The sequence below is a fragment of the Plectropomus leopardus genome, chromosome 6 (genome assembly GCF_026936395.1).
Source record: "Plectropomus leopardus strain MGB_pleo_1.0 chromosome 6, ASM2693639v1, whole genome shotgun sequence".
NCBI lineage: Eukaryota > Metazoa > Chordata > Actinopteri > Perciformes > Serranidae > Plectropomus > Plectropomus leopardus.
In genome coordinates, this window is record NC_142181.1 from 18,997,153 (window position 1) to 19,022,269 (window position 25,117).

Below are 25,117 nucleotides of genomic sequence, written 5' to 3' on the forward strand. Positions count from 1 at the left end.
TATTTGAACTGAATTTATTACCTTAGGTTATAGGTTGACCTAATGGTGAATAAGAATACACTTTGTGGTTTAACTGTTTGAATCAAACAAACCGAAAAAGAAAAGAAAAGAAAAAATAAACACCTGACTCAGAGCTATTAACTTACATATGTACAGGTACTTATCAAAGCTCCCAGGAAAATTCATAATTCATCCAGAAAGAAAATATATACCAGAGCTGGAAATTCTTTACTGTCTCAGCATCATATACACGATATACTACACGCTGGTGGACAGAATATAAATTTTCATAATGACAATGTCATCAAAAGATTATAGAAAAATTGTGCATAGCTGTAAAGAAATAGATGATAAATAATGGCATATGGAGACAAAGAGTTAGCTGAAGGTGAACTCGTTTCTTATCCTAGTGCATCGACTCCATTCTCCTTATGGCAGGATGCAACTAACTACACGTGTACTTGACAAATTACAACATGAAAACGTAACCCCGAGCAGGTGTCACTGCTGTGATGGACAGTGAGTTTGATCACAGGGCTCTGGACACTCCGCCTCTACAGGCAGGTGGCTGGTAGGGATGCCTACTGGTGGACGGACTTTTCTTATCGGGCTGAAACTGCGTGGAGATGAACCTGGGGAGTGAGCAGGTGAGCGGAGAGGGCGCAGGGGAGGACCTGGAAGGGGTTGGGGAAGTGGCTGTGCTAGAGGAGAGGGGCTGCGGGGGTATCTGCGTGGGGTAGACCAGATGGGCCGCTCAGTTCTATTAGAGGAGGGGGGAAGGACGGGAGCATAGGTGGCAGGGATATTCATTTCTGATTGGATGGCAGCGTTGCCAGAACATTCTTCTAAACGCTCCAGAGTCTCCTGAAACAAGATGAAGATACATGTGTTACAATCATCAGCAGCTGTGGTGTTTTCTCACATATCTCCAGTGAAAGAGGAACCCAAAAACTGAGAAAATTCTTGATGAATTGAAGTCATAGGTGACTGCATTTAACAACAGCCAAAATAAATCAAAACATCATTTACAAACTCTCTGCAGTACAATCCAAGTCTCATTTATCCAGTCATGTGTTCAGTACTTCACAAACACAACGTGTTTGTGTAACACATTCTCTCTCTGAACTTTCTCTATCCATTTAAAATACTAAGGCTTAGTCAGTGGCCCCGTGTGTCAAAATATGATGCTCTAGGAACCTGCCCTGTTGCAGTTTTGGATGCTTAGGCACGGTGTCTCAATTTACACTTGCTACATGAGTTGTCTTTTCAAAATAAACTTCCATTTTGTTAAATTGTTAAGTGCAGGCAGTCTCTATTCAAACTACACTGAAAATGATGGTCAAAACACTTTGTTTTATGTTAACATCTTAAGGTTTAGGCAATTAAAGTCCATGGTTAGGACTATGCAATGAAAGTGCATTATTATATTTAGAAACAATGCATGGTGTGGCTTAAAACTAATAAGTTTATTGCCAACAAAATTTAATGTAACATGATGTACACTTGTTGCCTAGTATACTGCACATACTAGCACACCACATTGTAATAAAATGACTCAACTTACTTTTGGTTCCACACTGGAAATAAACAGTAGTCTCCAGGGTGTAAAGTCCAGAGTTTCTTTGATCCATCCTCCCTATATGGACTTTCTTGCTCTGTATACCATGGTAGTTGCCCGGAGCTTAAAAAAAAATCCCGCTGTGTCTCATTCACTGCTGAAGGGTGCCTCAGTGCTTCAATATCAGACGCAGACGGCCACTGACAAGCATTGGTATTTACCAAGTTGGGAGTGAGACCATGTTGGTTTGGGAAGCACTCCACTGGATAAATGACTGCACTCATCCTGCATAAACTACTTGAATTTGTCAACAGATGTTTGATATAGTTTTGCTGTTGTTAAATGCAGCCTCAAATGAATTCAATTCATCTTCGTTCACCAAGGAGGCATGTGTAGTTTATAAACCTACGGTAATGTGGGGTGAATAATTGATAAACAAATGATCATTTTGTGGGTGAAGTTCTCGTTTAATAAAAAACAAAAAGACAAACAAACAAACAAACAAAAAAACAACTGGTGCTCTGTGGATGGCAATGCTGGTCTGTCGCTCAATCCAACCCCCCGCCAAAAAAAAACACTAGCAGTTTGACATTTCTGGAATTAAATTTTTTGACAGCCATTGAATAGGTTGCACAAACGTATTTGCAAACATTTGTGATCCACTAAGGTTTTAGAGCTGCTGTACACTATGTTTTATTGGAAAGCTGTCAGTGTCTCATATAGAGTTGAAAGATTAATATTGAAAAAAAATGACTTACATCTTCATTGAGAACATACAGAGGCATGGGACTCCTTCGACCAAGTGTAGTTGGTTTGGGAACAACATCAACTGCAAAACAAATATATTTATTGATTGACGTTCTGTTGATTAATAAACTGTCTATCATACAATTTAAAGGTAATTGGAGTTTAATTTTAAAAAAAAGTGTTGTACACATTAAAAGATAATCAACTTTCACTGTTGCTTACCATCATGGCCATTTTCACTCTGCTCCACATAGATGGGAGCTCTTTGGGGGACCGGTCGATGCTTCTTTCTACAGAAAGATAAACAAAAACAAAACTTTGCTGCTCAATGGTAAAATCACATAAACTAAAAGGTCACTGTTTCCATTACTTTTCCACCCAATGTTTAGAGATTAGCAACACTGTTGAGCTAATTGAGATTCTAGTCACATCCTCAAGTGCAATATCAAAGCCAATGAGAGAGAAAGAGGAAAAAAGAGAGTGGGAGAGAAAGAGAGAGAAGAGGGAAAAAAGGGCAGAAAAGAAAGAGTGGCTCTCACTTGGAGGGTTTCCAACAGGCACACACTGTCACCAGGGTGATGAGGAGGAATATGCCCCCGGTGGACAGGATGATGTATAGCGAGCTCCGTCCTAAACCAGAGTGATACACAGAGAAAGAAAAGGACAGAAAGAAGCAAGGAAGAAAGAAAGATCGAGAAGTTTGTGTCAGTAATGGCATTGCGATCTAATTTCCCTCTAACTACTGATTTGTACCTTTGTTTGCATATAAATTCAAAGCTAGAATCGATTTTTCTCTTTAACAGTGGAAATAAAGTTTGCAGTAGTAGTTTAAGTTGTGAAATAAATGTGTTAATTTGGAATCTTTCAAACTTTAATCTTGGCCAGGATATGGAGCATGCAGGATATTTCTTCTTCCTTTTTTTCCACATTGCTTGCCAAGGCTTTTGAGTGTGCTGGCATGAATAAGGTGCAGTGAAGTAGCACATTAGGCTAGTCACTTTGAGACTTCATGCTGTACTGCTGTGCACGCAGAGGGAATAGAGAGCGGTTTAAGGGCCTGTAGCTATCTCTTCATGCAACACATCATAGTGCAGCAATAATGAAGTCAGGATTTCTGAGGTCCACTGAGGCAAAACGTCCTCCCTCCCCACCTGCCGTCCTTTTCTGCTCCCTTCTCATAAATAACTGTCCATTCATTGGAGTAGAGAGCCTCTCCCTCTATACTGGCGCCCAGTAACAGTCGCTCTGAGCCAACTCTGCTGTGCTTACAGCCTGGATTTGCACTTGTTGTAAACAACATTGTTAGAGAGACAGGCATGCATGTGTATGGGTCAGCAGGAGATGATAATTGCTCCTGATAGCTACTGAAAATGGATGGTTCGAACAATGAGCTGAAATATTTACAGTTCCCATAATTATCTCATACTAGTTGTTGTTTATTCAACCTAGAAACCAGTGTCAGAATGTAATAAAGTACATTTACTCAGGTACTGTGCTTTTTAAGTACAACTTTGAGGTACTTGTACTTAACTTATTTCTATATTCTACTTTACAAGATTTCAGGGGGAAATATTGTGCGTTTGACTCCACTTCATTTATCTGACTGCTTTAGTCAGAAGTTAGTTTGCAGATAAAAGGTTTCCCACGCAAACTTATTATATCATCTCATTAACTATTATGCATTTTATACTGTACATTGAACTTCCCAACAATATTTAAAATAGTTGACATTAAATGCACCTCGACCAGCAACAACATTAAATGTTGCTTGCAATATTTTTACATAAATATCAATAATACAATGTAATGATTTTAAACAAAATAACACTGACACAAAATCTTTCTGAATCTCAAATGTTCGGATGCCTTGAAAGTCAAGTGAGAAAAGCAAATTTTGTTGATCCATTTTTTAATTCTGAGCTAAATTGTTGTAAAAAAAGGTTTTGCCAGGATAATCTCACAAGTTCCTTATTTTTTTCATCTGTGAAAACAGGTGAAAAATCGGCTTTCTTTTTCCTTTTAATCAGGATCATATTTTAAAGTGTGATGAAATACACATTTTGGCTACAGGAGGCTGAAGTGCACCACTACCAATGTGCAAGTGCCAACAACTAAAGTTCATCAAATGCAACTTGAGGCTGGCTCCAAAACGGAGTAAATTCCCATAAACCTCATGTTAAAATGCACAAATTTACAGCAGAAATAAACGTTTCTTTTTTTTTTTTTTTTTAACTATTTTGGTATCTATAGCTAATTTCAACATTCATGACAACTGTACAGGGGGATTTTTTTATAACTCACTGTTGACATTTTTCTAAGGCTGACATTTATGCATATTTAGGGGCAGTGTCACTTGAGATATTCTGCAAGTCTCTGCCACTGTTTATGTGCCAGATCCAGCCATTGCTCCTCCACAGCGCCAGCCACTTGTCCCAATATGGTCACTTCTGGCTCCAAAAAACCAAGTAGTGATGGCTGAAATGCCGAACTTGAGGCTTCTAAATGGCAGTCCACAAACCAATGTGTGACCTCATGGTATCTTTGTCCATTATTTATATAGTCTATGACCACCATGTTCTAAGTAGGACTAGAAGTGTCCATGTTTTCTTCCAGTTAATTTTATGCATGTCTCTTTTTGGCTAGAAATGTATTTTAATTGGTGCTAATTGGCTGTTAGTGTTACCCATACAAACTACACAGATGACCCTTAATAAAATATCAAGCTTTCTCCTGACAACAAAAAGAAGAAATGACCCACTGAAAGTTTTTTCCTCCTGTTTTCACACATAATTAAATAAATAACTTAAATAAAGGACTGAAAAAGATCATCCTGGCAAAACGTCTTTATACCTGTTCTTAAGCCATAAACAGAGAAGAGAAAACAGTTAGATCACCAGATTATTATTTTTTTTCTCATTTGCCTCTCTGGACTTTCTTACATTTGACACTTTGAATGCAGAACTTTAATTTGCAGTGAAGCATGTTCTACTTAAACCTAAGCAGGGGGCCTGAATATTTTTCCACCACTGCCAGAAACCCATCTGATATTACTATACCATCATTTCTTCATCCTTAATGTAAACGTGTATGACTTGAGATCCTACCGGTGTAACATGCCACCTACTGTAGACAGTGAGCCTGACAGGCATGCTCTTCATGCTGCTGATGGGGTTCTCCACCGTGCAGGCGTAAATGTCATCATCTGACATCACAACTCGTGAGATGGTCAGCACCTTTTGGTCATGTGAAAGCAGCAGACGTGTGTCATTGTTCAGCACCTTGCCTCCCTTCAGCCAACCGTAGATGGGCTTTGTGCCGTTATCGTGGGAACAGTGGAGGTTAAAGTGCTCGCTGTACTCCAGGACAGACGAAGCCATCATCTGGATGTAAGGTCTGGACACGGGGACTGAGGAGGGTGACAGGACAAAGACATGCGGTTCTTGAGACTAAATATTTTAAGATATGAAAGGATGATTGACCTTTAGTTATGCAAGATAAGTGAAATCCTATTTAGTGTCTTAGAAAGAACACCACCAACACTGTGAATCACTCTGTATCGTGATCTGAATAACTTACTTTCAGTATTACAATTGCTCCAGGGTAGCATTATGTTTTTTCAACTTTTATTGATTTTCGTTTAGCTCATAACTCCTCTTCAGTGTCCTGTATGCTCATATATTTTAAAACAGAACCCAGCTGTTCAAAAGAAAGATAATTCTGCATACCGTCCACAGTGAGCTCAATGTAGTGCTCTCCAGTGAAGGTGTCATCTGTGATGGAGATCTCGACTTCGTACGCCCCCTCATCTGACAGCTGCAGGTTGTGAAGCAGCAGTGACCCATTCTCAAACACCAGGATACGGTTACGGTACTCCGGCCTCAGGTTCCCTATGATGTCTGTTCCTATGGACTGCACAACAGTAATCGGCTTCTCTTTGTCCCTCTTCAGCTGCCACTTAATCACAGGCTTGTCGGAGCTGCTGCTTGAGTAGCTGACCGACAAAAGGGCCTCTCTGCCCACCGTGCCCCTCACCACTTGGGTTTGGCTGGTCACATTCACCCCTGACACCTCACCTGGAAAAAAGGCAAAGAGTTGGTATTAAAATCTTGAACTGAAAAGCAGAGAGAGAGGAATACATGGACACTAAGGGTTGTTTGGGGACAGGGTAAACTAAAGACTGTGCAGCTTTTGATAATCTGCCAGCAAGCAGAGATGAGAGGAATCAGCTACTCACACAGAGTGAAATAATAGAGGACTCTTGCAAAACACACTAATTACTACTATGCTAATTATAACTATTACTGAAAGGACAAACATAGCAAAGGGTGATACAATGATGCTGCACAATAACAAAAAACCTCTATGGAGAATATAATATTAAGGTTGGCGTTTTTTCATTTTACTTAAATATTTTCATTTTTTCCACCTCTGTTGCAGGCATCAACAAAAAATGTGTACCTTGCATTACCTTTATTTGATTTTATGTTCATTTTCTGTTCTGATGTATTGCACCAAGAGTGTATAGCTTTTGCTTAGTTTCAACACCAGCCGTGTTGTGCTTTTACATATAGACCCCCAGTTTTTTTTTAAAAAAAGGAAGCATGAAATGAAAATGCTCAAGTAAAGTACAAGTACCTCAAATTTAAATATTTAAGAAGGCTGTAGTACTTGAGTAAATGTATTTAGTCACATTCCACTGCATATACCACAATACATACATCACAACTTCAACCATATTTCACATGTTGCAATACACATGCCACAATTCACCAGTACACTTACACTGTTGTGACTTGATGATGCAAATGTCAGCGTGAAGTGATCCAGATTAACCTTGCTGTTTATGCTCTGCTGTTCAGTTTACTCTTACACCAAGAAATGACTTCATCCTCCACCGTGACCTTAAAACACCTGATTGACATCACCTGTTACTCATGTTACCTTATACACTCCACACACACTGCCATCTGGTGGTGAAAATGTTAGTCTACACATAAGATAAATACACAACTTTATCCATTAGAAAAATATAAATACACATGCTAAATGGCTTATTTCCACCATTGGTTTTATCTGCAAAACTTACTAAACAACAAGCCCACAAATTTGATATGTTGTTAGAGTTTGAACACCCTATCAATATTTTCATCTTACATGTTGGTGCGTCCACAACAAGTCAGATTTATTTATTGTTAATTGCTTATTTACTTCACTGGTATTTTCTTTGACACAACCATCACACTAACAACACAATGCTAAGATGCAAGAAGGTCTTAAACATCACATGGGGGAAAGAAAAAAAGGCTGCACACTGGGGCCCAATTTCATATAAATACTTGCACTGTAGAGGCTTACTGTATGCTACCCATACGAAAAAATCTTATATGCACACACGTTGCTTTTCACTAATCTGTTGCTCAGACACTCCCCTCAGGAACTGACCCCCTCATGGTGAACAAGTAATACACTAATTTTGATTTGTGTTCCCCAATTATCTCCCATCTCCCACAGGGATGCAAGGATAAGGTACTGCAGTGTGCACCACATTTCATTCTTTATAGAAGAGCCCTGTCTTGGAAACCAAACACAGCAAAGCTATTATGTTCACAGTGGAGGTTCCTATAACTCAGCTGTGTGTGGACACATGGAGGTCTAAACATTGGCTGTGGGCCTGTGAGGGGCATCCTACTGTTACAGGGCCTCAGTGATGGAAAGATCAACCAAGAGAGAGGGAGCAGAGAGAGCAGTGTTCACTTTTCTCTGCAGTGAGGCAGTTAGCAGGGCATCGCCTCATTGCCGTGGTAACCATTTGGTGCGCCTGACAGGGGTTGCCAAGGCGATAAGACAAAGGGCATGATTGTTGGAAGTAGTTTCCTCCGTTGAAAAGAGTGAGAGAGTGTTAGAGAGGGAGAGAAAGTGAGAGAAAGTCTTTGTCACTGGTGAAGTTGGAGATAGACACAGGATCCAGTGATTCTACCAAAACTGGCCTGGTTGGGTAAACTGGGCCCATGGTACGGTCATGAAACCACACATTTTTAAACCAAAATCACACCACATACTAAACTTTTCACGTTTTATCCCTCAAATGAACTCATCTAAAGCTTCCCACGCCCCAAATGAAAAGCAGGCCATGTCATTTTCACCAGCTCTGCACAAAACATGATATCATCACACTTAACCTACACATCCCCTTCTTACACATCTACAAAGGACACTCGAGGCTCCTTTGAGCTTTGGATGGGGGCCCAATAGAGAGCACCAGCCGTGAACAAATCCATTGTACCGCCAGTTTGAGGAGCACAAGGATAAGAGGAAACATCAGCGACTTACTTAACCTGGATTAACTCAAAAGAAGCAAGAATTTGATCTGGTATTTAGGTAACACAAATAGTATTCCCAAGACTGGAAAATAAGATAATTTTAAAAAGATGTTAATTGAAGTGATAATTAGTAATAATGGGCCGAGTCAGGGTATTCTTTGCTTTGTAATTAACAGTCAAATCAACTAATTTATCATCTGAGCCCAGTCTCCGGGAGCTTCTTCATCTTCAAAACTCTGGATAGTCTGACAAATGTTTGATCTTACCTGTGAAGAGAAGGAGGAGGAGGCCAAACAGCGTCAGTAGCGGAGGAATGTCAGTAAAACTGTCGCCTGTAGAGGAGGTCTTCCTCTCCACCTTCATCTTGTGTCCTGGGCAGAGTCTTTCTCCCACTTAGTGAGCATGGTTAACCACCCTGGGCACGTCTCTGCAGCTCAACACACTCACCACTGCCTGCCTGCCTGCAACACTGGCCTCTGCCTGATCACACTGAGCCCTACTCTCCTCACAGCACCCCAGTCACGGCCAACAACAGCCAACTGTGTGTGTATATGTGTGTGTGTGTGTGTGTGTGTATGTGTGTGTGCTTGTGTGACACAGATGAGCTCCTCTCTTCCACTCCACATTGCCCTTTCATAAAGGATCTCAAAGAAAATAGTGTCTGTATTTTTGGACAGTTATTTACCTTAATGTATGTGTCTGTTATTTTTTTTTTAAAAAGTTTGTTTTTAAAAAAGTGCAACCTTTCTCCACACACTCTGAAAAAACCTTTAGGGAGTTGAATTCAATTTCAAGTTCAGCTACTTTTCAAGAATTCCTTCTGTAAAGAGCAACTTCAGCTCTAAGAGGAGCCCACTTAAAGCTCAGAAATGTCTGAGTTTGAAAAAACAAACACCCCCCTCTTTGGCCCACTTTTTGTCACATTGTGCAAACTCTCTGCACTGGAGCCTCACAATAAACTCATGATTTGTCACTTGGCAAGTAACCAGGCTGACGACCCACACACAAGTTCAGCATTTTGCTGCTAGTTGCTCTAGCATGATATATGATCCATGGTACCATACCTAGAGGTGAGAGCTACACAATTGTAAGAGCAACAAATAAATGTACAAATAAATGCACCGACTTTGTCCTCTAGGTGGTGATAAAGCTGTATTAAGGCAGTGACCTGAAGGCAATGCTGCAAGTAACGATGTGGGCCATGTTTTGACAGGTTTGCTGTTTTATTTGATATCTAAATTTCATATACATGTAAAAAAAAAAGTGCAACACATGGGTCAAAAGGTATTAGTAAAACATCAGATGTTCTGCAAGAAGAAAACAGGGAGACTCATAATAGAAGAAACTTTTTTTAAATTCAATGCATTTTTGAAGTGCCCTATGGAGTTTTGTGTGTTGTGAATGGATTTTGCTTAGTAAATCTTTTATCATAAATGTATTACTATTGTATCCATTCCACATGTAAAGTTGTTTTATATCTATGTTTCTATCTAATATGAATGTATGCTGTAAAAATAAACTATGTTTCAACTTAAAAATGTTAGTCTTTTCACATTATGTCAACTTGAAATTTAAGGCAGCCCAGACACTAGCTTTTTTAAGATAAAAAAAATAATTTATCTTTTACTAAGTACTGTATGAACTCATGGAAAGAGCCAGCTGGGACCAGGTGAATCAGGTGCTGTCAGTTGACCTGACCTAGTAGGTATTTAAAGGTGTGTCTCTGCATTGTATTTTGTCTGATGAAGAATGTGGAGCTCAAAACGTCATTTTGAATGTAACTAAATATAAATATTTACAACAGCATAGTCTAATATTTGTTTGTTGCACGATCTCGTCCAGCAACTAGTCTTTATCGTCTGGATATGTGTGCATTTGTAAACTAGACTGATTAAAAAAAGAGAAAAAAAGTTTAAATTAATTATAATTTATTGCCTCGACATCTTGTTCTAACTTCTTGTAAACTGGACTGTCACTTTTTATCATATCTGACATAATACAATGTAAATCCCAATATGATACATCATTCTGTGTTTTAGAAAATAAGGCTTTTCTTTATTGATAAGTCAGTTGCATTTTAAGTCTCTCACTCCAAAAGTGAGTTGTTTTTTTTAGTGCATTTTGTTTGACAACAAAGGGAGGTTTTATGCAGAGGAGGAGGCTGAAGCACAGCTGATAGAAAGCTCCAGGAATGTGGGAACAGCTGCTGTTCACCACCACTCTCCCAGGCCTCAGACTGCTGTGTAGTGGGCCATCAAAGCCGAACCTCTCCCCTCCACCTCTGCCCTCCATAAAAGCAGCACCTCCCCTCTTCCTCTCATCTTCTAACACACTCTAAATCAAGGGAGACTCTTTCCACTCGGAAGAGAGCAGGAGCACAGACAGACAGACAGGGCCTGTTTGCCTCAGTCAGTATGGGTGTATGTGTTATGACAGAAACCATTATCAAGTTCGCTCCACAACAAGACTGATGTCATCTTGCGTGACTCAGATATAACGGTATCACACCATAATATCACATCTTCTGACTGTGATTTCTATATTTTTGTTACAGTGCGACAGATAATGAACAATCAGGTGTTGTTAATATGCAGCTGTGGCTTCTCATTAGGTTGCGTAACCTACTTGGTATTTAGGATACTGTCCTCCTAAGATGGCGAGGCCGGAGGCATAACCACTGGAAAGCAGATAATTGCGCCCCCTGCTGTTTGTCCTGACTTATTCATCTCTAATTATCACCCAGGAGACCAGAAAGATCTTTTCTCTCTGACAAGCTGTCTGAGAAAAAGCACAAGCCAACCAAGCAGATCTTGCACATGATGTACTCCTAAAATAGTCCATGTTCAGCTCAATTTGCAAAAGGGACAGAGCTATTATTCTCTGCTTCATCGTGGTATGTTTAAGGCGGACATGTGCTTTACAAACTCATGATTCACATAAGGAACTATTAAGACCAACTATTAAGACTAACACAGTTTTAAAACTGCTTTTTGTGTTGTTTTTGAAAACTTGTCTTTCCCCTCACTCTCTGAATTCAATCTACAGCACAAAGTGGGTGTTGTTCTATGTTTGTAGGTGTGCAGAATATTGATTGTTCACCCACAGTCATTACAGAGACAGGAGAGCGTGGCCATGGCACCTCTGGGACTGAGTGAGAGAAAAGAGAGAAGCAGTCCAGATAAAACCCGTAGAGGATGTTTATGCGAGCGTGGCGGAGGAGGAATGTCAGCCTGAGAAGGAAGCACTTTGCACTCTGGCTCTTCAAAACCACTGAGAGCAAGACTCATGTTCCATCTCTGCTGCTGGTGACACAATCAGCAATGCCTGTGTATGTGTGTGTGCACAAGAGAGAGAGAGAATGAGTGACTTGAGTGGGATCTGCATGCTAAAGTATGGGTTGTGTTTTTCCTGTGTGAGAATGCATGTGCAGTTTGAGTTTGTGCAGCGTGCTGTATGGCTCAGATGTGTGTAGGTGGATTGAGTGGGAGCACTGGGAGACTGAAGATGCTCTTGTCTGTTTCTCATAAACCGAACAAGACTGCCTGGGCAAATGAACCAAAAATTGTGTTGGCCTTTTGTGATTTAAACAGCCTTATTGCAATAAAGGTGGTCCAAAGAAAGTATTACAACAGGTGTAGCTGTTTATAGCAATGCAGCTCTGGAAAGGATAAAAACACTTTATAACCTAATGCATCCAGGCCCTGTTACCACATTCAATCTAATTATTTAAAATTGCCCTTCCTAATAGCTATCATTTGAAGTGAAAACCTGATTAATTTGTCTTGTGTAATTGACAGTTGTAAAATGAGAAATGTACAGTTCTGTGTTATAAATAATTCATGAGATTCCTTGTGCAAGAGGCCACACGGGAGACAAAACATTGCTTCAGCTTCATGGAAACTACTCTGTTCAATTAACAGCCTCGCTTATGTTGCAGTGACACAAAAAGGAGCAGCTTTGGCTGCTGAAATGTTTTAGAAAAAATGATCACGGAAGAACAGAGCTGTAAGCGGGATGGCATGAAAGGTACTGTTTGAAACAAACAGGTACTTAACCTGAATTAATGAAGTTTAAAACAGACATTTCACTGTATATTTAAGGTGGATTTATTAGTGTAATGACATGACTCTACAGCAAAGTTCACCAAGGTATTATTCAGTTAGTTTTAAAGCATGACGGCTCTGCAAACTTTGACAACGGAATTTCACACACCTGATTTAACATACGTCAAATAAGTCAAACCCACCAACACAACAGAGCATATTGAAGCAATGTCTCATAAAATAAAGTTGTACCAAATGCATCTGGAAAAGGGTGTGATTACTGCATGCTTACTGTTTCGGAAGATCAGATTTATAGAAAATGCTTGAAAAGGTGAAAAGAGAGCCTACTTATCATGTGATCAAAAAAAAAGATAATCGAGGCAACTGCAAACAGGATTATTATAATAAATAGAACATACATTGCTATTTCTCTTTTGACGTTTTAATCAGTTTTTGTAAGCAAGTCAAATAGGTATATGATGGTCCAGATACAAGCACGCCATAAACAAAGCAGAAATAACATAATTTAAGCCACTGAATACGCAAAGTCTAATGCTGATGCATACAAGGTTTATACATAGATGATATGAACGGATCCAACCAAAATAAGCCCCGTTTAGCATTTAGAGGACATTCATTTTCACATTCACAGATCATCATCTAAAAACTAGCACACTACCAGAAGTTTCACAAGTACATGCAGTGAGTTGCAAATTCTGGGTCAAAGACATCCGCACTGATGAGACTGCTGAAGATGCAGAGGAGTGTTAAAGTTCACAAAATTTACATAACACACCCTCAAAAAACTGTCGGTTCATTTTCTACTGCTAATTTGTGTCAAAAAAAGAAAATGACTCCTGGGGTAAAAAGGTGTGCCTGAAAGCCAGCCCAGCCAGCTTACGCCAGCCATCTCTCTCTCGCTACCTTGCTTTCCCTTTTTTTCTTCCATCCAGGTCAGGACAGGGGCGTCACTGCTCTGGCACAGATGTGTCGTCTCTCTCTACTGCCCCCGATCCTCCTGTCTCTAAAAACAGAAACAGGCAAAGCCGTAGTTAAACGCTTTAGAGGCTAAAAAAAAAAAAAAACGGTTTCTGCACTAGCTCTTGTCGTCAAGGTTAAAGGCCCCGAAGCACAGTCATAAACTTTAAGGTTACTTGTGGGTGAATCTATTATGAAAACACACTTAGAGAAAACTTTGGTTTGCTACTTGAGCATTTTCAAAGGAGGTGAAACTTTCTATTATGCAATTATTTGTTTGTTGAATTAATTTCAAAGTTTTAAAGTATTTTGCAACGCTGGGAACCCGGCTGACATAACTGATAAGCTCAAAAACCCAATTCTGCTGTGAAAAGGGGGTCTCCCCCAATGGGAGGGAGAACATGGTTCCAGTCCGACAGGTCCATTAATTCTGCTCGGGCCTCTGAAGCATATACTGTACCTAATGCACCTGGAGCTATAAATACATCTCCTACATAATGATGCAAGGGAGCCAGCAACTGGGTTAGGGAGAATCACTGACGAGCATCCATTATGTCAGCCATATCCTCAAAGAAAATGCGGCTTTGTTAAAGGAAAAGATAAAATTTTGAGCGATGGGAATTTAAACTTTGTCTCATGCCTCAATAAAATATTAAAAAATATATTTGATTGAATATCTGATGTAAATATGTGGAGTTCTGAGATATATTTTTATACTATGATATGTTTCTTTTCTTTTTTTCAGAGATAAAAAATAAGGCACAAAATCTTTTCTAAGTGCAACCATAGCTTTTGTTGAAATAGCAGACATCCTCAGGAGAAAACTGCAAAACACATTTGGTCTAAAAAGTGATTTTGGAAACCATTTCCTCGCCCGCAGCTGTGTAAAACTCAAACTGCAAAAACATGTTTACCATTGTGAGAGTGTAACTTGACATTTTCGAGATGAACTGACAAACATCTTTTTCTCTCTAGCAATTTAACAGCGCATCCACAAGCAGATTCATTTATAACCCCTTCAACCGAATAAGTAATTGAAAGATTCAGTCATGTGTTGCTGGAGACAGTATGGGGTAATTAAATGAGTCACTCAGTTATGTGTTGCATTAATCACACTTGGGATAACCCATAAGGGGCTCTAATAGGTGTATTTAATTATGTATAGCTTTTAAATGATTCTACCCTCAGTGTGTAAAGTGGTAAATGTGTTCAGCTCCGAGAAAGGTCACAATTTCTCACAAAATGGGACACCTGAAAAAGACTCAACCAACAACATGATCATCAAAGTATACTAACTTATTTCGCTTATATAGAATCTTAAATTACTTAAACTCTAAGTCTGTTTACAATCAAATAAGCAACTTAAACTTACCTTTCATCATCTACTGTAGTGACAGCTCCTGATGGGAGCCTCTTTTACCGTCTTCACAGTCACTACTCATAATGCCCTCTTTAGTGGCATTATGTGTCCTACTCTTACCCCCATGGTTCTACACCACTGACCTGTGTCCCCCTGGCTGCCGTTGAGCACATCCCCAGTGCTGCTCACCTCCTCCCCTTCTGCTTTGTCCTCCGGCTTCATCTTCTTACGGGTCATATGCCCACGGAAGCCAGCTTGAATCTTGGCGGCAGCCCTGTTGGCCTCAGGGTCATCAAGGGGGATGTCCATGATGTCCTCTTCCTCCTGGGGCCGGCTGCACTCCTCCTGCAGGGAAGTATAATCACAGAGGGGTAGCATATTACATGATTGTCTGAGGATTTCATTTTTCTGCCACATTGGTGGAAGAAAATAACCCTCAACAGATTGCGATACCATATTTTGTTAACTGGATAAGCTACAAAGCTGTGTTCCAGACAGTGAGGGATGTGCGCCTGTTGCAGAGTGGCTCACCCTTATTACATGATTTCAATGGCGCTCTCAGGAGGTCACTAACCCACATTGCCACCTTTTTTCTCTCCCCTTCTCTTCTTGTCATATAACACACTGATGTCTGAGTCAGCCTATTTTGTAATGAATCATCCTTGTCTGCTGTTTTTTTTTTGTTTAATAATGTAAAAGATTCTTTAAAAAGGCATTAAAGTGAATATTTAGCAGACATGAATTCCCAACCTGAGCAACAGTCATTGATTAGAAGATCATTGACCATCGTTCCTTAGACACGATAAAGCAAAGACTGCTTCATGTGTGACAGATTTATAACTTATTCTTCTTCTTTAAAAAAGGTTTCTTTCAAGGAAAAAATAACTTCCGTCTCTCCAACCACTGGCCAAAACATATGACACAGCAAAAATGTTACTTTGACCAAAACCAGAAGCTCATTCAGTGTCTAAAAGTACAGCATCCACTGTCCCAAGGGAAACGGGGGGTGGGTGGAAGAGAAATTTCTGGCTTGTCATAAAGTGTCAGTGGAAGAGCGCCAAGGCTGTCGACAAGTTATGTAAACACCAATTCAAATTCTGTGGCGAACACATATCAGCTACACCCCGTGCTTTGCTTATAGAAACAGATTGACATTTCACACAAAAGCAGCCCACAGAACGAGCCCACTGTCATCCCACTGCCTCGGTGAAGCAGTGCATCATGTCTCCAGTGAAACCCCTCCAGTGTAGGAGTGTGACCACCCACCTGTTCAACCAGCATTCATTAGCCTCTCTGTCTGACTGCTCACTGAGCAGCCAGAAAACAGTTTTTTTTTGTTGCAGCAGCAGAGCTGTAGGGCTGCTGCACTGGATTTTGCTGGCTTCACACCTTCTCAGGAGTCGTATTGTTTTTATTGCATCAGGGTACTTGATTTGACACAAATTGGTTTGAGATATTCTGACGCAAATCTCATGCAATATTATGCACCTACGATAAAAATAGCTTGAAAACAGTGTAAAATAACACTTTATGTGGTCAGTTCTCTGTGAAATTGAAATATTTGTGTGAGAAATAGCTAAAATTATATTTTTTTTCTCAAGCAAAAGGACAAAAACAAACACACACACATGGCTGTATGCAGTTTGAGGGCAGCCAAACACTAATAAATACCATAGTGTCCAGCAAACTATATCACCAAATTAACCAAAGTGATTACGAATAAAAGAAGAATGTATTTTAAAAAAAAAGTTCATCTAAAGATCCTACTTACATTGTGACAGTCCATGTCTTACTCTCAGAGATGCCTTCAGTCTTCAGGGAAGCTGACCTAGTATGACTTGTACGCCTCGATTTCTATGTGGACCAAGCAAAGCTCTTTTTAAATGAGTCTCCAGAATAATACAGATGCCTCACTGGCTCTTACTAACAATCACTGTATGTTCAGTAACACCCGCTCACGCACAGAGTGAGAGAGAGACATACAGTCACAGAGAGAGGAAGAGAGAAAGAGGGAGGGAGGGAAAGAGAGACCTCCTACAAACATGACAGCATGTGTTCCATCTTTTCAGTCCCATTAAGGCTGCTGACATACTGTGTTCATGTTACCATTAAAAAGCGAAAACAGACCTCAACATTCACCAGCCTGAAGACTTGAGAAAAGTAACCGAAACAGGCTAAAATTGCACAATTTTGATTTAAAGTTTGGTACACATTGCAAATGATGAGCTGATACAGCCTGGGTATAAAATAGGAAACCACAAAGTGACTATCATGCACCCCACGTCATAAAAAATCACAAGTTGCAGTGTTACAACAATAAACTCCACAAATAAAAACAGATGACCAACATAGAAATACTATGTAAAAGCCAGATGGTCATAAAACAATAATTGCTGACTTTCGAATTCCACTAATAGCGAGGAAGTAAACCAGTGTAAGCATCTTGGACTGTTTTACACTAGGAGGTGTTATAAATTTATTAGAGGCTGAGCGAGCTAACAACCCTCTCCATCCCTCTGATCCCAGCTGGTATGGCCGCCCACACTCCTCTGCCAGCCTCAGAGACAAGACGGAGAGGGAGAGAAACAGAAAACATCCATTTATCTGAGTTATATATCTGACATTAACGCTCTCCCGCTGCTTTAGCAACCAGTCAGACAATATGTTAAGTTATCCTCAAGGCTGATTTCACAAACTTGCTTTATCAATCAACTCACTGTTAATTTGCAGGAACGAACACAACTGTGTAATTACATGTATTGTAATCCGTCATGGCAGTAAGTGTGCTCATATTAAATCATTAATGAATCAAACACAGTATGCCTTCTCGTAAGATGATGACAGTATAGGAGAATCACGTGTAAACAGTGAGTAAAAGGCATAGAAATAAAATAAAACAGACAAGAGGTACTGCAGCGGGGTCACTGTTAGAATAGATGGCCTATATATTGTACATTGTATATATGTAGCTTTGTTTTGGCTGAAATAACTTCTGCCACAAAGCAAGATCACACTAAATAGCACCGCATTGTATGTAAAAACACAAATGTGATGTTTTAATGTTTAATCACTCAGCAACTGCTATTAAAGGTAGATTACTGATACAGATGGTGCCTAGCAACTATCAGCATCACCATCTCCTATTAATTCCATGACGACACTTAGAGCGAGCAGGATGGTGAGGGGTTACCATGGTAACATTCTTAGTAACCCTTCCTACACTCCCCTCCCCGTGTGTTTGGAGCCCTGTCTGTCCAGACAAATCAGACAGGGCTAACTGTGACAGCAGTAAAAATGTTAAAGGCCTTAATTCACAAGACAAATCGTCCAGTCGCTCTTTTATGATGATAGATTACTCAGTCAAGTTTCAATAGGTGGACACTGTGGTGGCTCCCCAGAGGAGAGTGGATCTGGCACTAACAAAGCCAGAGTATTACAATTTTATGAGCATGCGGCAGAGCAAAGGCCTCAAACAGCATCTCCATCCCGCCTGTATGTGAACAAAGGCATAGATGATGGTGAATTTAATAAGTGAAACTATAATTTCTGCATATTTCAGTCAAGATGAGTTGACCCTCTCTCGAATGCATCCTACTACTGTAACTGGAGAGCAGTTTGTGTGTGTTTGTTTGTGTGTGTCCCGCCATTCTTCCATTACTTGTTTTTTAACTTTTAATAAATATCTTATTTATTTTAAAATCCGAGACTACTTTGAGCCAGAATCTACGTAAAATATAGAGAGAATGTACAGGTGCATCACACACCTATGGATCTATAAAGAGAACTGGACACAGCATTGGAGGCGGGGACCCAGTCACATGAAACAAAAAAGCTCAACTTCCCTGGTTGTTAAATAAGCTGTATCTTCAAGATCATTGGCCCACAGAGCAAGAGCACTAGAGGCTACTTCCACATTGGCTCTAGGCAAACTGAATTGGAATAAAATTATTTAATCGAGCTTGTCTTCTAGGCTTTCAAAATGTTTTCAGACCAAATGCATCAAATCCTGAGTGGTATACTGCAGGCTGTAATGCTCACAAAATGTATCCAATCATGAAACTCCACTGGGCCCAAAAAGTCCAAAAAGTCTTTTTCCATAGACTTACACTTGGAAAGAAAAGTCTTGTGTCACTATAATTATATCCAATAACATTTGGAAAGTCTGGAAGAGCCACAAGACTAAATAATTTTAGCCCCATTAAATGTTAGCAAGGTGATAAACTGGAACTGGCCAGCGGAAGTCTCTCATGCGTTGCTATATGGGAACAAAGGATTGAATGGGGTCCTTCCTCTAACAATGTATCCACGTTTCTTAATACATCTATGGGAACAGGGGCAAAAGTCTCAGGGGTCAAGGGAGGGTTGAGGATATATTTGCAAAGCTCAAAGGGCACTCTGCTCTAGTTCAAAGTTTATCAGAGCAAACAACATACAGAAAAATAACTATTTTGGGGATATTCTCAGTCACCTACCCCTAGAGAGTCCAAGCGGGAAAAAAGTGAGGGCCGCTGTTGATCAGACTTGTCCTTGAAGGGTTTATTTATATAGGCTACATGTGATGGGAACGGGAGCAGACTGTAGCTAAAGACACCGCTGTCTAAAACTGTCTGAACATTTATTCTCAGCCTGCATATACGAGTGGAGGGCACATGGTGAGTTGCAGCAGCTGTTATATTCAAATCATATAAGTTATGGTCATAAACAATAAACTAACAGGGCTATCTGTAATGTATTTTGTGTTGAGAAGAAGCATCACACTTTACCTTGTCACCACTCTTGCTGTCGGGCTCTTTGGAGTCCTTTTCAGGCCTGAGTGGCCTTTCCTCTTCTTGTTGGTCTGCAGCCAGTTGATCTGCACTTTGAGTGTGGCTGATGCTGCCCTCTGCACAAATTTCATCACTCTTCTCCCTTATTTCAGAATCAATCTCAAGTTCCTCTGAATTTCTTTCCTTTGATGTGACCTCTTTTTCAACCACAGTATCCTCCAGCTGTGACTCTACAGGTGTTCTCTGGCTCTCCTCGTTCTCCCCTGATAGATGTTTTGCACTCGCCTCTAAAGTTTCACTCTCCGCCTCCGTCACAGCAGTTGATATATCTGACTGGGTAACTTGTGATGAAGGATTTTCCGCACCACTGCCATCAATTTCCTGATCCTCCACCTCACTATAACCTCTTGTATGTATGTCCTCTTTGTCTCCCCCAGCTGTGTCTGTTGTCTCATCTTCTTCACAGTCAGGTTCATTTGACTTTTCCTCTTTTTTGGGATCCTCATTCTGGTGAAATTCACTTATCTCCTCATTATCTTCATTTTTATGATCGTTTTCATCCTCTGGGTTTTCTTCGTCTGCCTCAGTGGTGGGCTGATGTGATGAGCTGATGGTTTTAACACCTTCGCGATTCTCATCATCGTCACTATCATTTAATTTAGAACCATTTGTGTCCACCTTCTCCTTCATTAAATCAGACATCCCATACTGACTTTGCATTTCCTCCCTTTCAGAGTTAACTTCATTTTTAACTCCCATCATCTCAGGTTCATCATGGTCGTGTGCACTGGATATATTCTGGTCTGCCGCCGCTGCAGTAATCTCTTCGGATTCTTCCTCCTGTTGCGTTTCTAATATCTTAGACTGTGGCATTTTCTCCTCAAACTCTTTAATCTGAACTTCTGGAATATCTTCAAAGTGAACCTCAACCAAGGACTCCTCCTTTGGTACTGCATTACTATTTAAAGCATCCTCTGCATGAGCTAACCTTTCATTTATTTCCCCAGAAGAAGCCTTGATCTCCGTTCCTTCCTCCTCCATTGTTTCTGCTTCACCCTCTCCCTCATGTTGATTGCCCTCAAGGGTTTCAGATTGAGACAGTGATGAGTGTACCACAGTTTCCTCAGGTTGGAGTGTTGAGCTGTCCTCTCCAACAACGTGTGTACCATCACCCGTGGTTACGTCTGTTCCTCCAAGCTCTGTGGCACACACGTCCACATCAGCTAAACCAGAATATGATAGGACCTCCACTGGTTCTTCATTGTCAGTATTTTCCTCACTGTCTGAGTGAACAATATTTTCTTCTACAACAGCAGTCATTCGTTTATCACCTCCCTCTGCCATTCCCAGTTCCTGAGCACACACATCTACACTGGAAATCCCTCTAAATGATAACAAATCCTTTAGCTCTAACTCAGGCTGAGGTTTATCTTGGTCCGGAGCAGAGCTGCTATCTTTTCCATTAGCCGCCCTGTCAGCTTGATCATCTGTAGTTATTGTTGAGTTTTTTTCCTCTTCTGTCTCACTTTGATCATCTGGCTGTGCATCTGCAGCTGGAAGTTTGCTGACTGATTCCTCTTCTGAAAGTCCCTTTTCCGTTGAAATGACCTGCTTCTCTGTCATATCCTCTTTTCCTTCTTCTTCTTCTGTGCTTTCACTTAAATCAACCTCTTCAGAGATATTAGGTAGTGTGGTGGAAACTTTTGAGGCTTCTGCTGATTGACTGGATTCATCATCAGTTTGGGACTCGTATGATTTTTCTCTAGAAAGCAAGCAAAATGAAAGACTTAAGTAAGGGAATGTTCAATAAAGTGATTTAAGTGATACTTCTTCAAAATAAAACAAAGTCATATTGCCTCATCTGCGACTGTCTCCCTGCAGCAGGTGGCCTCCTGTCTTTCAGACCTGCCTGCACCTTCTTCTAAACCTTGACAATGCAAACCTGAAAGTGCTTTTAATATTGAGCTGGAGGTCTGTGCTAGTTCCAAGCCTCTATTGCACAATACATTTTTATTGATTTTTTAAAAATGAATTACTATTATAGTGTACATATTTTTATATTTTTTGAAAACTATTTTTTTTCTTTTATTACTATTCTCTTCTATTTCATATTTATGTTTCTTGATTTTTGCAATACTTGCTTTTATTTCATTTTCGTTTACTATGTTTATGTTATGCATCAATACACCAAAACTGGATAAACCTGATTCTGATTGTTTGAAAAGCCGAAGTAGGAAAATGAAAAATGAATAATGGTTATTAGCATTTAAAAGTGAAACCTTCCATTACAGAAATCCTAGTTGAGTGCTATGCTAATTGCAGAAATGTGATTAAAACTGTGCACTTCTTCCCTAATTCTGCTTCCAAATTTTCCTAATCCGGGTAAAAAAAATAAAAAAAAAGAAAACCCAACAATAACCATGTCAACAAAATACCTCATACAGCTTATTCAGAAACTTAAAGTAATAAATGTGAAAAATACAACATTTTATTCTAATTACTTCACTTTAAACTTGTTACGGTTCTTTCCCTCATGTCCGTCCTCTCCCTTTCTCGTTGATCCTCCCGGCTGTTGATTGCACATAAAGTGAGACTCACTTGGAAATGGTCTCCTCTGTTGCACACTCTTCTTTAGGACTAGTCTGTTGGGGAAAAATACAAAACAACAATGGTGAATAGATAAAAAGATGGGTCAATGATGTGACATTCATGTTTGTTGTCCAAAGCCCGGTATAATATAAAAATAAGGAAAATGTTTATAAACAAACAAAAAACTTTTATTAAATTTTTAAATCTCTGTTTAACAAATGATATATATTTATATATAATAATGAAAATATATATTGAGGGTATTGCAAAGTTTAAGAATTATTAGAAATAACAGAAATGTCAAACTAGATGACTGTTGTAACTGTATGGTCAAATGCAAAGAAACTACAAAAAGGGTTAAAAGTCAAATACTCTCAAAATATCTGCCACAGGCATTACTGAATGAGTATTACCAACACTATATTTATATATTACAAAAAAAAAAACATGACATACAGTTGATTGTTAAGCATTGGAGCATTTTCTCAATTATTATCAGACAGGATGTAACACAATCATCAAGACCCTGAAGGACCTCAAAACAATGGTGGAAAGTTAAAAGGTCTATCCTAAAGTGTGTTTTATTTACCTTTTTTCGTTCACTGGAACACAAGTGACTAAAACCCTACGTAATTTGGGATAAAGTTAAAAAACATATATAATGTTGTCTTTATGCAAATGTATTTATTAAATATTTACATACTTGAATTTGAATTTAATTCTTTAAAATTTAAATTTACATACTTGAAAACATCTGAATTTACATACTTGGAAGTTAAGTTGCAAACATACAAATTATGGCCATAAATGGTGAACTAACAGGGCTACTTCTTTATTGCAAAACTATAATGTTAAGGCATACAAAAATATGTGAATTTATATTCTGTATTGAGAAGAAGCGTCAAACTTAACCTTATCATCAGTCTTGCTTTTAGGCTCTGGGGAGTCCTTTTCAGGGCCGAGTAGCTTTTCCTCTTCTTGGTGCTCTGCTTTCTGTAGGTAGTCAAAACAAATGCTTGACTAATAACAATAACAATTTTGTCATACAGGATAACAGTTCATTTTCTGTTACCCCATAATGTCATCTGTCATGGATGACACGTTTAAAATTATTTTCTTTTCATACATTTTCTTTTTATTTGGTTAACACATAAACTGGATATTCCAAAAACCTGATCGTGTAAACGCACTTAATATGAAAATTGTTTGCTTAAAATACTGGCATTTTGTATATCAATAATATTATCTCATATTTAAAGCACTTTCACTGTAACATTTTAAATTGTTGTTTTAATATTATTCATTTAAATATATTGCTATTTCATAAAAAAGAATGGTTTACATGGTCAATTATTTACACACACAAACTCACATTTTTATTAAATTAAACAATATATTTTTATTACTTGGCTCTTTAGAGCCCATATTGAGGATCTATTTTTACTTCACGAAGGGCTTTGGACGTCAAAACTGCACACAGTAGTGTAATGTAACAAAGTAAAAATACTTTGTTACAGTACATTAGTATTTTTTGGGAGCATCTGTAGTTTACTTGAGCTTTTCATTCCTGTCAACTTTCACATTTACTTCAATGCATTTCCTAAATAAAATGTATATTTCACTCCACTACATTTCCTTAAGCATTTAGTTTATTGCTATAATATGGGTGATGAAAAGAGTAAGGAAGGAAGGGAAAGAAAACTGGATTTTGTTCTTTAAATACTTTAAGTTGTGAAAAAAAACTTGTTTTCCTTTAAGTATAATGTACACTCAGTTTTTAAGGTTGTGCACATGTTACGGATAAATACATTTAATAATGCTCACCACTTTCTTATTTATTACTAGCATTACTTCTAGTTTTACCCTCAATACTTGAGTACATTTAATATCATAAAATAACCTTTGATACTTAAGTACAGTGATAAGATACTTTATGACATATATAGAATATTCTGATACTTGATTTTAACTTCAATAATCAGAGTTAATATTTATATGTATGGTGAGAGTGGTGACTTTGATTATGTACCTCAGTAGCCTTGAATACATGGTTGTCCTGTTTAGCAGCCCACTCAGCGGTGTCCATGCCACTCTCTGCAAACAAACAAACAAACAAACAAACAAACCAATTTGACAACAGTCAGTGGCATTTGTCACATTTTACCACATAGCCAATAAAGTTGTAGTTACCTTGTATTTGTTTGAGAAGAGCATCGAAGTACTGCGCAGCATATTTAGGGATGTCTTCAGGCTGGTCTCGCAGGACTTCTCTGACCAGCCCCTCCATGATGGCACGAAACCCTTGCGGGACCCGTACGTGAGTATTGGAGAAAAGTACCGACATTTTTTTTTCTTTTTGATACACTGGGACGGTAACCTCTGTGACAGCAAGGGGAAACCGTTCAGGAGAAGTCGAAGTTGTCCTCAGTATTTCTTCCCGTTGTGTAGCGTTAGGAGGAAGAGAAAAAGCTAGCTAACACTGGAAAGTCTCCGCAGAAAATGAGCAAACGTTAACTTGCAGTTAGCTAAGTATGATAGCTGGTTTGTCGTCACACACCAATTAAGTGCTTAAATATATATTTAACGCGATTCAGAAAGTGTCACTATATTGGTAAATTGCTACACCTGTAACCTGAAATGTCTTGCAGATTGAGCCCACCTGTAGGTTTACTTGTGTGTTTTACCTAGCAGTCGGCTAATGTGTTTTGTTGGTGAGCGTTTCTAGGAGACGGTTCTAACTACGGGTACAAACAAGG

The 25,117-nt window shown here is 39.2% G+C and overlaps 2 protein-coding genes across 5 annotated transcripts; both read right to left on the reverse strand.

Annotated features, from left to right (window-relative positions):
- hepacama (hepatic and glial cell adhesion molecule a) lies at positions 1-9,120 on the reverse strand. Its single transcript, XM_042487146.2, has 7 exons — positions 8,892-9,120; positions 6,031-6,378; positions 5,430-5,711; positions 2,845-2,935; positions 2,528-2,595; positions 2,317-2,387; positions 1-864 (listed from the first exon to the last, which is right to left on the reverse strand). Exons 1-7 carry the CDS (start codon positions 8,986-8,988, stop codon positions 502-504), a joined length of 1,320 nt encoding a protein of 439 aa, XP_042343080.1. The 5' UTR covers positions 8,989-9,120; the 3' UTR covers positions 1-501.
- A 3,593-nt stretch (positions 9,121-12,713) lies between these two features.
- Positions 12,714-25,050, reverse strand: nrgnb (neurogranin (protein kinase C substrate, RC3) b). 4 transcript variants are annotated; one of them, XM_088078936.1, is made up of 7 exons: positions 24,552-25,050; positions 24,391-24,455; positions 23,274-23,354; positions 22,371-22,414; positions 19,770-21,534; positions 15,150-15,351; positions 12,714-13,692 (listed from the first exon to the last, which is right to left on the reverse strand). In XM_088078936.1, the coding sequence occupies exons 1-7, from the start codon at positions 24,703-24,705 to the stop codon at positions 13,637-13,639; spliced, it is 2,367 nt and encodes a 788-aa protein (XP_087935062.1). In that variant the 5' UTR covers positions 24,706-25,050; the 3' UTR covers positions 12,714-13,636. The 4 variants fall into 4 exon arrangements, with proteins under 4 accessions (XP_087935062.1, XP_087935063.1, XP_087935064.1 ...); XM_088078937.1 differs by having other exon boundaries at positions 15,196-15,351; positions 24,552-25,019; XM_088078938.1 differs by lacking the exons at positions 19,770-21,534; positions 22,371-22,414; positions 23,274-23,354; positions 24,391-24,455; positions 24,552-25,050 and adding an exon at positions 16,778-16,985.
- Positions 25,051-25,117: the final 67 nt, after the last annotated feature.